The sequence below is a fragment of the Macaca fascicularis genome, chromosome 18 (genome assembly GCF_037993035.2).
Source record: "Macaca fascicularis isolate 582-1 chromosome 18, T2T-MFA8v1.1".
NCBI lineage: Eukaryota > Metazoa > Chordata > Mammalia > Primates > Cercopithecidae > Macaca > Macaca fascicularis.
The window spans coordinates 53,099,777-53,115,406 of record NC_088392.1 but is presented as its reverse complement, the minus strand read 5'-3'; the positions used below and the strand labels follow the sequence as shown (position 1 = coordinate 53,115,406).

Genomic DNA, 15,630 nt, shown 5'->3' with positions numbered 1-15,630 from the left:
GAGGTGGAGGTGGACTGCAGCTGGACCTTGGGAGGAAACTCTAGGTGTAAAGGCACAGAAAGAGACCAAGCTGGAGTTTTGGAGAGAGTGAGTGGTTCAGGAGAGCAGGGCCAGATAGGTAATATAGAAAGTCAATGGCTGGAAACAAAGGTTGGGATAACATTATAAAAGAAGGGGCAAAAGAGGAGCTAACCTTTCTGAATTCTCAACTATATATTAGCTCTTTTAATGGTCACAGTTAACTCCATAATGGAGGTCATATGTATTAACAAGATAATGCATGGCTGGAAAAACAGAATCCAGTCTGGTTGCTTAAGTCAAGGAAATCTGGCTTGGTGTGGTGGCTCATGCCTCTAATCCCAGCATTTTGGGAAGTTGAGGTGGGAGGATTGCTTGAGCCCAGGAATTTGAGATGAGTCTGGGCAACATAGGGAGACTGCATCTCTACAAATGATAATAAAAAATTAATCAGGTGGTGTATGCCTCTGGTCCCAGGTACTTGAGAAACTGAGGTAGGAGGATTGCTTGAGCCCAGGAAGTCAAGGTTGCAGTGAGCCATGATTGCACCACTGCACTCCAGCCTGGGCAACAGAGTGAGACCCTGTTTCCAGAAAAAAAAAAAGAAAAGAAAGAAAAGAAATAGGCAAATTCATCTCAAGATCCCAAGGGTAAGAGCACAGTCAACTTGGATTGGAAACCCACCTGGTGTCCAATCAACTGTAATGAAGGAGCCAGACTTTACTGGACAAATATAGCTACCAGGGACTCTGGGAGTGGCTACTGGAGAGAAAAAACTTATGGAGCAATTGCTAAAACATAAAGCGGTGTTGTATAAAAACCAATAGATAAATTGAACAGAATTATTTAAATAAAACTGAAGGAGTAAATATGGGTCTGCCTATGGCATGCCTGGTCATGAGTTGATAATTGATGAAACTGGATGATGGATACAGGGGGATTCATTATGCTCTTCTATCTTTGTAAACATTAAAAACTCTCCATAATAAAAGGTTTAGAAAAATACGTGCATTTATGCAGAAACTATAAAGGTCCCTTGGTCCTTCTATTCTAGTCATTATACATGCTTTACTGGAATAAAGACAGATTTTGAATTATTCTTCATGCAGTAAAAGCAAAACTACCCAGACCCATTAAGTAACAAATTTCAGACTTGGTGAGCATCACTGTCACCACTTCAGTTGATTAAAAATCTTGATGGCTGGACTGTTTCCTGGCCATTTTGATTTAGTAGGTCTGGAGGGGAATCTGGGTATCTTACTTTCTACACATGATTCTAGTGGCACTGGTGCATGTCAGCTTTAAGGGCTAGATTCTGTGGATTATCAGGTGCAGGCTGCCCCTTTTCATTCCTATCTTTGGCTTGGTTACTTCCCTGCCAGCAGCATGATGATGTAGCACTTTATGTACAATCTTAACTACATCAATGCATCATGAGGCATTCTGCCATTTATTCTCATTTTGTGACTGCAGCATACTGTCTTTTTCCTGGGCAGTTGATTTATAATACAGCCCATTTCCATTTTAATAGCTTTAGTTTGAAAACATAAATTTCTTGGGTATTTTTTTCCCAATTTAACCCACTCAACCTTCTGTTGTTGGGTCTTTTGCCAGAAGTGCTCCCTTCCTCCTTTACCAGGGCCAGCTTCATGGGTGGGTGACCTGTGCAGTCACACAGGTCAGAAGGGCCTCACACTTAGTTTAGTGCTCTTCTAGCCCTATTTTATCTTTGAACCTGTGTTCTGTAAGTGAAGTCTGATGGGACAACAGAATATATGCATGAGCGGAGGAGACATGTGCAACATATATCCAGTGTTCCTTACTGCCCCATTCACATGTAGCCTTTGTGATCCCCTGTGAGCAGAGAACTCCACTGGACCCATGATGTGTCAGAGCTCGAAGAGATTCAAAGTGTGTACAAAGTAAGCATCTTATATCTACAGCTGAGTAAGTGGGGGATGCTGAGAGCCCCAAAAGGCTGCACTTCCCATCTGAACCAGACTGGCTTCAAACACAGAAAGAAGGCAATGGCATTCTAAGAAACACGAATGACCAAGGAGCCCTATCATATCCTTTTTTACTCATGTACATTCCTGTGTTAGTCAACCACTTATGCTGAAAATACCAAGAAGTGAAACAGTAACAGTTGAGTTAGTTTTGTACAGTGTTTCTACTGTTGTGGTAAGAATGAAATACATATGCATACAGTATGTAAACATAAGCTATAAAATGCAAATTGTGTAATTTTGGTGATTCTGCATGAGTTAAGTAAATGCTCATATTTTCATTTAAAACTGGAATTGCATAATATAAAGATGAATAGTAAAATGCATGATAGGAATTTAACATTTAAGTTTTTAGTTAGAACAGCATTAAGTAGCAAATAAAAAACACCGCCATAACAAGTTGAGAAAGACACTATGGAAGAAAGGAAAAACATTACATTTTAGTACCTGTAAAGGCAATGTTTTCCTGCTGTATGCACAAAAGCCCCACATGTTCATTTTGTACTGGATCCTGCATATCATGGAGTCAGTTCTGCTTTTCCCTGCTCAATCCTTCTGAGGCAGGTCTTGAGCCTTTCCTTATCATAACCCCCTTCCTTTGATAGCCTTTTGAGAACTCCCTCTTGATTGCCACGGATTTGAGGGGCACCGCTGACCTCCTGGTTCCTCCGCTGCTTCACTTGTGGAATCCAGGACTGATTTAGAAATTCTGTGATTCAGGGGATCCTCAAGTACTAAAAAAAAAAGGGTATCTGCTGCAGTGGAAGATGACATAACTTCTCAACTCCCTTCTAACCTCGCTTGTCTTGGAGAAGCAGCCAAATGCTAGAATCTCTTATCCGGTGCTGGTGGCTCTTCCTTTGATCAGCTCTGGCAAGAAAAATACTTCTGGAAGACTAAACTCCAGCTATTGTCCTCGACAACGTGGTCTCTCTATATCCTTTTCTGCCACTCTATGAATTGTTGCACATTTATAAATCCTTGAAGTATAATAACCTAAACAATTAAAAGGGCCAAAATGTCTCCTAGAGAATATGTGACAATCATGTTATGGTTAAAACATACACACACACATGTACGTTTAAAATGACCACACTGAATTATAAGTGGTTAGTTTTGGGATTGCAAAGGTAAGAAGTCTCGCTATTTTAAAGCAAATGAATAAGCTGTTAATACGACGCTCAGTTTATGCTCCCAAAGACTTTCAAGCACTAATATTTCAAGACTTTGAACTATTACAAGAATGGGGAAGCAGCCAGTTAGAGCTTGCCCTGATCCTTGAAGCCTAACTTTTCACCTTGGTTTTCCTCAGGGGCTATGGAAAGTGGTAGGTGGAGGAGATATCGAAGGCTCTTTCTCATGAATATCTATCATTATTGTCACCAATCAAAATAAACATGTTTCAGAGCAAAAGAGCATGTGGAGAATCCTGCGGACTGCTCTTAGTTCCCCAGTGGGTTTGGAAGAGGGAAACCCTGGGTTGATTACCAGATAGACAGTGCAAAGGAAGGAAGCCTGGCCAATCACTGGGGTAGAGAGAAGTCAGGAAAGAGCGAGTGAGCCAGCTGGGACTGAAGTGTGCAGATGGTACAGGTCCCTGCACCTCATTCCTCAAAACTCCTAATTCTCTAACCTCTGGGACTTCAGTACAAAAACTGCAGCCACCCCAAGAACTTGGGGCTAGATGGGTGACTCCCCACTTTCCCTGTTGGGAAGTAGGGTGAAGGCCTTGCTTCTGCCCACAGCCAGGACTGTAGAGGGAGGAAATAAATAGGCATTCCTAATTGAAAATCTGAGCAACCTTCTTTGTAAAAATTTCATTAAATGTAGTAGGTATGTCAGATTTCTCTTGTGTCAAATATTAAGCATATATAGGCTACAGGTCTAGTACCTCCATATGTCAATGGGAAAGTGATTTCTGAATTACAGGCAACTTGCTTCCAAAAGAACTCTTGGAAGCCCACCCTGTTCTAAGCAGGAGACTGCTTGTCCTAAGGATGGCCAGGGACCAGGCAAAGTGACGCCGGACAACTCAGAGCTGTGGAGTCAGGCAGAGCATGTGGAAAGCTTCTGTTAACAGTGACAGGCACCATTAAAACTTTTTCTTTATGAAGAGTTGCGCAAAGCAATGCTTGGGAATTTTTTGTTTTTAAATGGTAAGAATAGAGCACAGCACAAGTACACCTTTTTAAAAAAGTTAATAAGGAAGATAATTGTGGAACATGTATAAACAACATAACACAAAACTGGAAGCAAGAAACTTCACTGCAAACTGATGAGGAAGACAAACTTTATAGGAAGCTACAAAAGAAATGAGCAGAGCAAGATATTCGTGGTAAAGGATACAGAGAACATACAACTGTGTATTTGAGAGGTTTCATGGAACATTATGACCAATCAAATGAAGACATCAACATTATTTAACAACAAAAATTAATAGATCTGAGGAAGAGCAGTATGAAAATATTAATGCAGTGCTGTCCAACAGAACTTTCTGTGGTGATGGAAATGTTCCCTATCTCTGTGCTAATACAGAATCTACCAGCCACATGAATTCTAGAAATGTGGCTAATGCAACTGAAGAAATGAATTTTTCATATAATTTAATTTAAATTTAAATAGTCATATGTGATTAGTGGCTCCTGAATGAATGACGCAGTTCTAATGCTTCATGGGTCAAAACCAGTGGTTTCTTTGGGGGACTTCTCTAATCAGTGCTAAGGGATTGAGGGTTGAGTGCTGAAGAAGAGGAGAACACTCATTAGACTTATTTGGGCACTTAAGATCCCAAATTCCCCATTGCTTCCAGAGGCAGGGGACAGCACAATGTGCTGTGGAGGCCTCACTAGGAGCCTGGCTAATGTCAGTGGGACTAAAAGGCTTATAATTTTGGTCATTCAGCTGGAAAAAGGCCTATGGTTCACACGCAAAACTGGAGGTCACCCCTAGGGCCATCTGTGCATGGCAGCCACCATTCTGGAGCTGGTAGAGAGCTGGAGGGAGGGGTGCTCACTTCCGGATGGGGTTTCCAGAGCCAGAGGAGGATTTAGAAGTAGAGGAAGTGGAGGGACCGGAGGGTCCTGAGGGCCCTTTCTGGCCACCTGCAGGCTGCACAGGCCCTTTCTTTTTTGGGATTACGATCTTGTTCTTGCTCTTAAACACTTTGCTGGGATCTAGCTTATTCACAAAGGAGTCGGTCTCTTCTGTGAGCAGGCTTGTGTTGTAGGTGATAGGTTTATACATGCTGAACCATTGCTGTAAGGCAGAATTGGAAGAGAAGGTCACAATTCAAAGGAGAAATGCCATTCTGTATGCTCTTTTTGGGGGATGCAGGAGAGCTGGGAATAGGAGGTAGAGGTACATTTTCATGAAAAACTGCCTAAAAATCTATTTGCTCTTCCTTTAAGTGGAAGTGATGATAACAGATCCCATCAACCTCTGGTAAGATACACACATTGCTTTATGAGTTCTCATGACCTTTAAGATAAATGCAGTGTGAGAACTAAGAATCTGAGCATACTTTCTTCTGATTTAGTGAGTCCTGAGCCTGGGATGCTAGATCCAAAAGCACTAGAGGACAGCGTCTATTGTTCTGTCCTCAAACCAGCTGCTCCCCATCAGGTGGATTCTGGCAGCATCATTTCCCCAGGAAAGGCAGGAGACAGAGGCCAGTGTGGGCCTCTGCTGAGGGATGTTATATCTTGTTGGTGTTCTGTTTCCTACTGTTTTCTCAGGCAGCCAAGGGCAAAGGGCATCCACATTTATTTACCTTTTAAATCACAGCCGCCTCCCAATGTTGACCAGATAAATGTTATAATTATGTGACGTTTGAAGAAAATGAAGCCTACTAGATGAATACATACATAGTAAGGTGAGCTGGAGCTCAGTTCCTAATTTGTTGCTAATTTAGACCTGCAAGAAACCACCATGAAGGAGTCCAGATGAGCTCACTCTAGTCAAAAGTTTTTACAGCCACACTTGGTGTTTTCAAACCAGGTTGTATACCTGGTATCTGTGTGTCTGAAATGGTGACCAGATCTGTAATATAAATGAGGCACACCCACACAATGGACTACCCTGTAGCCACTGAAGAGGACAAGTGCTCTAAATGCACTGAAAGGGAATAAGCCCCAAGATGGAGAGTTATGTGAAAAGAACAAGATGCAGAATCACGTGGACAGTACCTCATTTGAGATTTAGAAAAAATGAACAACAGAAGCGTGCATGCATGCTTTATGTGCAATGAGTATCTTGGGAAGGGCATACAGGAAACTCGTAATAGCAGCTGCCACTAGGGAAGCACACTTGGAGAACAGGGGAGTGAGAGTCTGACTTTTCACTCTTCCTAGGTGCATGTACTGCCAACCCAGAACAAGCCATGGGACATAAACTCTCCAATAGAATTTAATTAAAAATAAAACTCCCGAGTTAATTCTGAGGATCAGTCAAGTTTGGGAACCACTAACGTGAAGCTGTCCATTGGAATGACCTGTCTTGCTTATTGAAAATGCAGGTTCCTGGGCCCCACCCTAGATCTCCTGAATCAGATGAGGAAGTTGGGAACCTGCAACGTAACCATTTCCTCAGTAGATTTCATTATATACCATAGTTTGCGATGGCAGGTGTTCCTCCCTTACCTTGGCCTGTGGGCTAATGCCATAGCTGGTGAAAGCATACTGCCACTGGGGCAGGCCCAGGTGGGTGATGAGCAGGCGGTAATAGGCAGTAAAGGTGTCTGTGAGAAAATGCCAGTATAACGCTCTGTCCAGGAACCAGATCTCGGTGTCTTCTGCTAATGCTGAATTAGAAGACAAAGGAAGTAAAAGATAAGGAATAGTTTAACAGTGTTTTCTTTTTAACTATAAAAGGTTATATTCATGGTCTAAAAAAATAAATCCCAACAGAGAGAATGGAAAATGTAAAGTAAAAGTTCCCCTTCTGCCCCACTTCTAACCCTCCAGTCTCCTTCTCTAGTGGCCACTTTACCAGTTCCTTTGCTACTCTTACAAATTTTGGCTAGATTGGTAGATTGATCTATCTGCTGGTCTCTGACCATCTGAAGTCCAGTCAGGCTATCTAGGCAGCTGCTCCTTTTCTGTGTGTCATCAGCACTCCCCTCCCCTGGTAGGGGGGTGGAATACTGTGGTCTCAGCTTTCCTGACAGAGAAAAACATTGAATGGCTTGGGGTTTTTTGGAAGAGGTCTCTATCAATGCCATGAAAGACAAAAAGCGCCACAAAAAACCACCATGAAGGAGCCCAGCCCAGTTCACTCCTAGAGTCTTGCCAATACTGTGGTGTGATGTCCTGCCTCAGTTTCTGACTTTCCATTCTCACTACTTCAAGCCTATCCTACTTCCTCTGCTCTCTAGATAGCTGTAACATCTCCCTAAGTGCCCTCCGTTATCCATCCAGTCTCTTTCTTTGTCAAAACTGCTGGTGGTCATGATCCCTGCCATTTTACAAAACAACTTTCATTGACTCCCCACTGTCTTCCACATTATGTCCAAACTCCTTTGCTTGGCTTTCAAAGCTGTGCCTGAGAGACAGCAATTGGCCTTCTGGCTTAATCTCCTCCTCATCCCCTACGTGAACCATGTGGTCCACTGAATTGGAATTCTTTTGTCATTCCCCACAAATCAGTTGTATTTTCCCACGTCTTGGCTTTTACCCATTTGTCCCTTTGCTTGGATGCTCCCTTGTCTCTTTTACTCCACCAAATCCTCCTCCCCACCTGGTATCTAATTCCTACCCCATAGTTCAAGATGCAGCTCCAAGACTACTTTGCAACAATTCCTCCAGCTGGATGATTTCTCCTTCCCCTAGAGGTAAATCCTAGTGTCTGCATCCTCTCACCCCTACCAGACAGCTAGCTGAAGAGGGCTTGCCATTGTCCAGCTCTGTAGTTTCACAGTCCCTAGGCTAGGGTCTGAAGTGCTGTTAGGGGGCTAGGTGGCAGCTGCTGCTTGAGGGCATTCCCATCTGGGGTCTTTGGTCTAGTAATTCAGGTTTTTATTGCTATTAATTGGCCTAGACAGAGAAGTATAAAAGAAAAGATAATGTGTTTTCTGAATGCTTATCTAGTGCATGAACTTGCTATGGGAGTCTATAAACAAAATGTCTATTTCTTTTAGTTTTTACTCCCATATTATCCTAATCCCATCAACTATTTGGCAATAACTCACAAACGAAGATGGATAAAAGGTCTAGTAATTAGCCCAGAGGGAGATACTCAGAGACAACCAAAGGGGTTTCTGGGTTTGGGACACACAAGGAACCTGGAAGCATCTCAAGAGGCCAAGGAGGTATGTGTCTCCTGAGCCATGGCTGACAAGCAAGGTCAGGCAAGACCCTAGCCAAACTACAGGACCACACTTGTAAATGATTCTTACCTGGTTTCCCACTTTTGTAGACAAGGCAAACTTTCCCACTGCCATTGCATGAATCCAGCTCAAATATCACACTGCGAGAGTCAAAGTGAGGCTTCTCTGGCTGATCATCACTGGCTGCAAACCCAGAAGTTAATGGTAATGTTCAAACAAACTCAACTCAAACACATATCTATATATCCAACTTTGCCCGGTGGAAAAAACCGAAGGAAAAAGCCTTATCTCAGACGTATACTTAAGTAGTATTTTCAAATAAATTCTGTATTTGAATTAAAGCCTGATCTCATTCATGGACTAGGCCTTGTGTCTGGGTTTCTCTATCAGCAACAGACAATGTCAGGGAATCTGGGAAAAGGAGGCATGAGAAAAGCAAACTTAACTTCTTAGAAGTGGGACCACAGAGCAATCTGAATGGCTTGATGCTGACATAACTTCATTTCCTTTCCTGAGATTGTTTATTCTATAAAAGTGGGATTGCAAACACATTATCTGAATCTTTCTTTCTTTCTTTTTTTCTGAGATGGAGTCTCGCTCTGTTGCCCAGGCTGGAGTGCAATGGGGTGATCTCGGCTCACTGCAACCTCCGCCTCCGGGGTTGAAGCAATTCTCCCACCTCAGCCTCCTGAGAAGCTGGGACTACCGGCGTGTGCCACCACGCCTAGCTAATTTTGGTCTTTTTAGTAGAGATGGGGTTTCAGCACGTTGGCCAGACTGGTCTTGAACTTCTGACCCCAAGTGATCTGCCCGTCTCAGCCTCCCAAAGTGCTGGGATTACAGGCAAGAGCCACCACGCCCGGCCAGTCATGGAAAAGCCCTCTAAGTCATGTGGTATAACTCTAATTCATTCTTTTTTTTTTTTTTTTTGAGACGGAGTCTTGCTCTGTCACCCAGGCTGGAGTGCAGTGGCCGGATCTCAGCTCACTGCAAGCTCCGCCTCCCGGGTTTACGCCATTCTCCTGCCTCAGCCTCCCGAGTAGCTGGGACTACAGGCGCCTGCCATCTCGCCCGGCTATTTTTTTGTATTTTTTAGTAGAGACGGGGTTTCACCGTGTTAGCCGGGATCGTCTCTCGATCTCCTGACCTCGTGATCCGCCCGTCTCGGCCTCCCAAAGTGCTGGGATTACAGGCTTGAGCCACCGCGCCCGGCCTAATTCATTCTTTTTAAATGACTATTTCATAGTCTGTGGGAGTGAAGTACCCTCATTTATTCCACCATTCCTCTATTGATAGGCATTTACCTACCATTACTTGGTTGTGAATGCTACAATAATCTTCTTGGTACATGCCCTTATATTCTGGTGCTTTCATTATATGGGACAGATTGCCTGCAACAGAATAGATGTTGCCAGATTGTTTTTCAAAAAGGCCTTTTTAAGATCCAGGGAGACAGACTGGAAGTCCTTTGTTTTTGAAAGATATTTTCAATGGGTATAGAATTGTGGGTTGATTATTTTATTTTATTTTATTTTATTTTATTTTATTTTTTTGAGACAGGGTCTCCACTCTGTCACCTGGGCTGGAGTGCAGTGGCATGTGAACATGGTTCATTGTGCCCTCGACCTCCTGGGTTCAAGCAATCCTCCTGCCTCAGACTCCCAAGTAGCTGGGGACCACAGGCGTGGCCACCACACCTGGGTAATTTTTAAATTTTTTGTAGAGATGGAGTTTCGCTATGGTGCCTAGGCTGATCTCAAACTCCTGGGCTCTAGTGATCCTCTGGCCTCAGCCTCCTAAAGTGCTGGGATTACAGGCGTGAACCACTGACCAACCTGTTTTTTCCTTTGAGTATTTGATCTCACTTGAATTGCTTTTAAGGAGAAATATGCTGTTATCCTTATCTTTGTTCTTTTGTATGTAATTTGTCTTTTCCTTTTGGCTGCATTTATGATTTTCTCTTTATCTTTGATTTTGAAAAATCTGATTATGGTGTTTCTTGTTACCATTTACGTTTCTTGTTCCTTGCTTATGAAGCTTATTGGATATGTTGATTTATAGTTACCCTGAAATTGGTAAGCTTTTGGGCCATTATTTCTTCAAATATTTTCTAGCCCCTGACACCTCTTCTCAAAGACTTCAATTACACATACATTATACCATGTGTTATCCCTCAGGTCACTGATACTCTTTTCATTATAAATACTTTTTTTTTCTGTGTAACTTTGGATAGCTTCTATTATGTGTTGAAGTTCTCTAGTCTTTTCTTCTGCAATGTCTTAGCCACTAATAATCCAATCCACTGCATTTTTCATATCAGAAACAAGTTTCCATCTCTAAAAGTTAAATTTGGGATGGATATATATATATATTCCATATATAATATATAACATTATATACATATAATTTGGGGGTATATATATTCTCTCTATATACACATACAAATACATACACACACACGTATCTTCCATGTCTGTTCTTATTTTTTTGACACAGAGAATATAGTTATAGTAACTATTACTATATATGCATTGCTGAGTGTTGGATATTTTTATATTTCTGTAAATATTCTTGAGCTTTGTTCTCTGACACAGTTAAGTTACTTGGAAACAGATACTTTAGGCCCTCTTCCTTCTTAGCCTTGACCTCCTGGGTTCAAGCAATCCTTCTGCCTCACACTCCCAAGTAGCTGGGGACCACAGGCGTGGCCACCACACATGGGTAATTTTTAAATTTTTTGTAGAGATGGAGTTTCACTATGGTGCCTCGGCTGATCTCAAACTCCTGGGCTCTAGTGATCCTCTGGCCTCGGCCTCCTAAAGCGCTGGGATTACAGGCGTAATCAAGAAACACAAATGATAACAAGAAACCCCTCTTAAGATCTGTCAGGCAGGACTAGGGCAGTATTTACTTAGGGCTAATTATTTTCCATTGCTGCGGCAACATTCTTTTGAGTACTCTATCTAATGCTGTCCAAATCATGAGGTGTTTTAGCCTGTCTGGCTGAAGCAGGCACTATTCCTGGTCCTGTGTGAGTACTGGGCATTATTCCTCCTATCACCATGAGTGGTTTTGTCCTCTGGCCTTAGACAGTTTCTTTGCATACATGTGCTTATCAATTCTTTTCCAAATATTGCAGATCTCTGGGATTTTCCCTTTATGCAGCATTCACCTATCTATTACTTAGTCCTGTGAACTCTAGGTGTCTGGACTCTCAGCCCTGTCTTCTAACTCAGGGAGTGCTATGGGTCCTGCCTGGGTCTCTTTATTTATTTATTTATTTAGAGAGGGAATCTTGCTCTGTCGCCAGGCTGGAGTGCAGTGGCATGATCTCAGCTCACTGCAACCTCCGACTTCCTGGTTCAAGCGATTCTCTTGCCTCAGCCTCCCGAGTAGCTGGGATTGCAAGCACATGCCACCATGCCCAGCTAATTTTTGTATTTTTCGTAGAGATGGGGTTTCACCGTGTTGGCCAGGATGGTCTTGATGTCCTGACCTGGTGATCCACCCGCCTTGGCCTCCCAAAGTGCTAGGATTACAAGTGTGAGCCACCGCGCCCATCCAGGTCTCCCTCTTTATGCTGTGGACTAGAATCTCTCTTTAGGGAAATTGTAGGGCTCACCTTATTTGTTTCCCATCTCTCAGGGCTCACTGTCCTTTGTTGCCTGATGGCCAGTGCTTGAAAATCACTGTTTTATGTATTTTGTCTGTGTTCTTTGTCACTGTTGCTCCAGGTGGGTAGATAAATCTGTTCTGTTACTCCATCTTGGATGAAATAAAAAGTCCAGGCGATATGTTCCCACCAAGTTTTAGCAGCCCTGCCTGGTGCTGACTGAGGTCTGCCCTTAGGTGAAAAGTTGTAAGAACAGAAAACTCAATGTGGCTCCTTTCTGCCAACTGTAGACACCACTTCAGCTTCTGCCTGCTTTTGACTACTCTCCAGTCCTTTAAGACACATGTTTTTAAACTCCTTCCAGAGTGCAGAGTATTATCTGCAGAAGCCTTGCTCTGGTAAAAGAGATTCTGCCATATTATAAACCCAATGTCAATATTTGAATTTTTTTTTTCTTCAAATCTACAATGTCACTGTTTTTTTCAGTTCCTCCCTGAAATTTCAGTTTGGTTTTACCTCCATGGGGGCATATAAGCCTATCGTTTTGTACTCCGTATCTAATGACGTCACTCTTAGTAGTACCAATGGATCTCTTTTGCTTTTTTTTTTTTTTTTTGAGATGGAGTCTTGCTCTGTTGCCGGGCTGGAGTGCGGTGGCATGATCTTGGCTCACTGCAACCTCTGCCTCCAGAGTAGCTGGGATTACAGGTGCACGCCACCACACCTGGCTAATTTTTGTATTTTTAGTAGAATCGGGGTTTTACCATGTTGGCCAGGATGGTCTTGATCTCCTGACCTCATGATTTGCCCACCTTGGCCTCCCAAAGTGCTGGGATTGCAGGTGTGAGCTACCGCACCTGGCCCTCTTTTTTTTTTCTTAATTAATTTTTTTTAAAGTTTTATTTTTAATTGACAAATAATAATTGTATATATTGATGGAGAACAACATGCTATTTTAAGACGTCTATGCATTGTGGAAAGATCACATTGGGCTAATTAGCATACCCACCACTAGTATTTATCATTTCTTTGTGGTGAGAACATTTAAAATCCTTTCTTTTAGCTATTTTGAAATACACATTATTAGCTATAGTCATTATGCTGTGCAATAGATCACCAGAACTTATTCCTCCTGTCTCACTGAAACTATGCCTGTTGACCAACATTTCCCCTTTCCCTGTCCAGCCTCCCCACCCCAAGCCTCTGGTAACCACTGCTGATGTGTTACCTGTTCTCTGTGCTGGTTCTCATTCATGGGGTTGTGTGTCCTCATCTGCCGAGTTAATGCCAGTCTGCTTATTATTCCCTCACAAGTAATTTGTTATTTTTGCCTAGAAGCTTGTAATTTTCTCCATATCAGGATATGCATAGATATCTGTGTTTTCTCATCTGCTCAACTTGTGTCTAGGTGAGCCCTTTCCATCTGCAGAGAGGTTTTTTTAATTAGTATGTATTTACTGCCTTTCCATCTATTCTCTGTTTTTTGAGCACCTATAATTCCAATGGAAAGTGTCCTAAATCTGTTTTCCACTTCACTTAATTCCTACCTTTTCCTTCATAATTCCCCTCTTTTAAATGTATTCATCTATGCTTTAAGATATTTCTTTCACGTGATTTTTCAGGCTAACTCAGGTCTCAATAAAATACATATACTCTTCTTCAATTCATGTGGTCAATTGTTTGATAATCTTTGTTTTTATCCATAGAACGTCTTTATGTTGTCTTAAATCTCCTTAAGTATTCTTGTTCTTTAGATTTTTATCTGTGTCCTCTAGCAGTTTTATTTCTCTGGTTGTATATTTTTTTAAAAATAGTGATGGGATCTCACTATTTTGCCCAGGCTAGAGTGTGGTGGCTATTCACAGGTGTGATCACAGCATGCTACAGCCTCAAACTCATGGGCTCAAGCGATCAGTGGTGATTTACAGATGTGATGATAGCACACTACAGCCTCAATCTCCTGGGATCCAGTGATCCTCTTGCCTCAGCCTTACAGGTAGCTAGGAATACAGGCTCATACCACTGCATCCGGCTGATTGTGTATTCTATTTTTTCCTGATCATCCTCTCCCTGACTGCTGAGTCCCCTGAGAAAAGTCACTGTTTTTCCATTTAGGTTTAATGAGACTTAGGTATACTTGTTGCACTATCCTAAAATGCACGAATCTAGCAAGTATCAGAAGGCCAAATGGTTTTTATCTCCAACTGTATGTGGAACAATGTGATCCCAGGAAGCCTCTCTGTTATCTACTCTACCACTTCTCTTCCAGCCTCAAGAGCAGGGAAGACTTAGCCCACCTATTTGCCTACTTCTTCACCTTTTAGAGAAGCCCACCCCACACATATAAAGACAGTGAGACCTTTTTCCTACCCCTGGAAATTCCACAAATCTTTGTGTGACAGGCTCTTTCCAGGACCCATCACTGTCCAGCCTCTGCCCCTGAACTCCTCTGGTACTATTCTTCAATTGCTCATCCAATCAGAGGAGAAAGCCTTACACCAATTTTCTCTGCCAGGGCTTAGTGAACTCCAAGGTCAGTATTGGAGACATTAGTTGACTATTCACTGTTTGTTCCTCCTTTCTTTCTTAATGAAAGCCAAGTTCTGTTCAAGGAAGCCATACTGCACAACTAAAAGTATTTACCTTCTCAGACCCCTGGCAACCTGGGTTGCCATTTGACTCTTCTAATAGCTATCAGGAGGTGCTGTGGAGAAAACTATTGTTTTCTTGATCAAAAGGGAGAGATTCTGCAAACAGCCAGGTATTTTGCCCTTTGCCTTTTACTCGTCTTTTTCCTGACAGGAAAAGCCCACCTTCCTCAACCATAAGGATGAAAACCAAATCCAAAAGCTGGTGCAGCACAGTGCCAGAGGGAGACTTTATCATTGGCTTTCTCAAGCAGCTACATCAGCCTAGTTCCAGATATCTTGTTATGAGAAAAATAAATTGCTATTTAAACATTGTAACTACATCTGTTATATATGACTAAAACAACTCTGACTAAGTCCTCACTTATACCCAGCTGCTCCTAGGTTTTAGCAGCCACTTGACTTATGAGCCATTTCTCTGAGAAGTGGCAAAGAGCTTGGAGGTAAGAATGGAGAGGAAAGGAGCTGTATTTAGATTACTGTGTTTCTGAATCCTCCCGATACTGAAATGTTGAGTGAAGTTTAATCTTTAACATTCATTCATGCACCAAGATTCATTAAGTACCTACTATGTGCCATTCATGCACCAAGATTCATTAAGTACCTACTATGTACCAGGCATGGAGCTGGATGCTGGAAACAAAACAAAGATACCAACCCTGGCATCTTCTTCCTACCTTCATGTGTATCGTCCTCCAGGTCTGCCAGAGTGGGTGCATTAGGAAGTGAATACATGGAAGACTGGGTGAGCTGAGTCAGTTTTGAGATGCTGTTAATTGCCATGCTGCCCAGTGGAATGATGTGCTCTAGGGGAACATGCGTAAGGAGAATTACATGGAGTAACAGCCTAGTTACAATGGTTATCACAAGATTCTGCTTGAATAATCTAAGCCCAGGTATTGTTTGGCCCCGTGGCTGAGGAATCTGATGGAAGGTGGGAAGAAGAGGATTACTCACTGCATATTCCAAAGTACCAACCTTTCATACAAAAAAGGAAGTGGGGGCCACGGGTAATGAAGAGCC

At 42.5% G+C, this 15,630-nt stretch overlaps 1 protein-coding gene across 9 annotated transcripts in view; it reads right to left on the bottom strand.

The window, feature by feature from the left end:
* TPGS2 (tubulin polyglutamylase complex subunit 2) overlaps nucleotides 1–15,630 on the bottom strand; it is a 48,905-nt gene that overhangs the window by 11,468 nt on the left and 21,807 nt on the right. For 5 of the 9 annotated variants that reach the window (XM_015440048.4, XM_065534301.2, XM_005586847.5 and 2 more), the window contains 4 exons: nucleotides 15,285–15,413; nucleotides 8,416–8,529; nucleotides 6,662–6,822; nucleotides 2,079–5,279 (listed from right to left, as the gene is read on the bottom strand). In XM_015440048.4, coding sequence (XP_015295534.1) covers nucleotides 5,034–5,279; nucleotides 6,662–6,822; nucleotides 8,416–8,529; nucleotides 15,285–15,413 — 650 coding nt within the window. In that variant the 3' untranslated portion in view covers nucleotides 2,079–5,033. Of the gene's footprint in view, nucleotides 1–2,078; nucleotides 5,280–6,661; nucleotides 6,823–8,415; nucleotides 8,530–15,284; nucleotides 15,414–15,630 lie in introns of those variants that run through there. The other 4 variants (XM_074022575.1, XM_005586855.4, XM_065534302.2 and 1 more) reach the window with 2 other exon arrangements.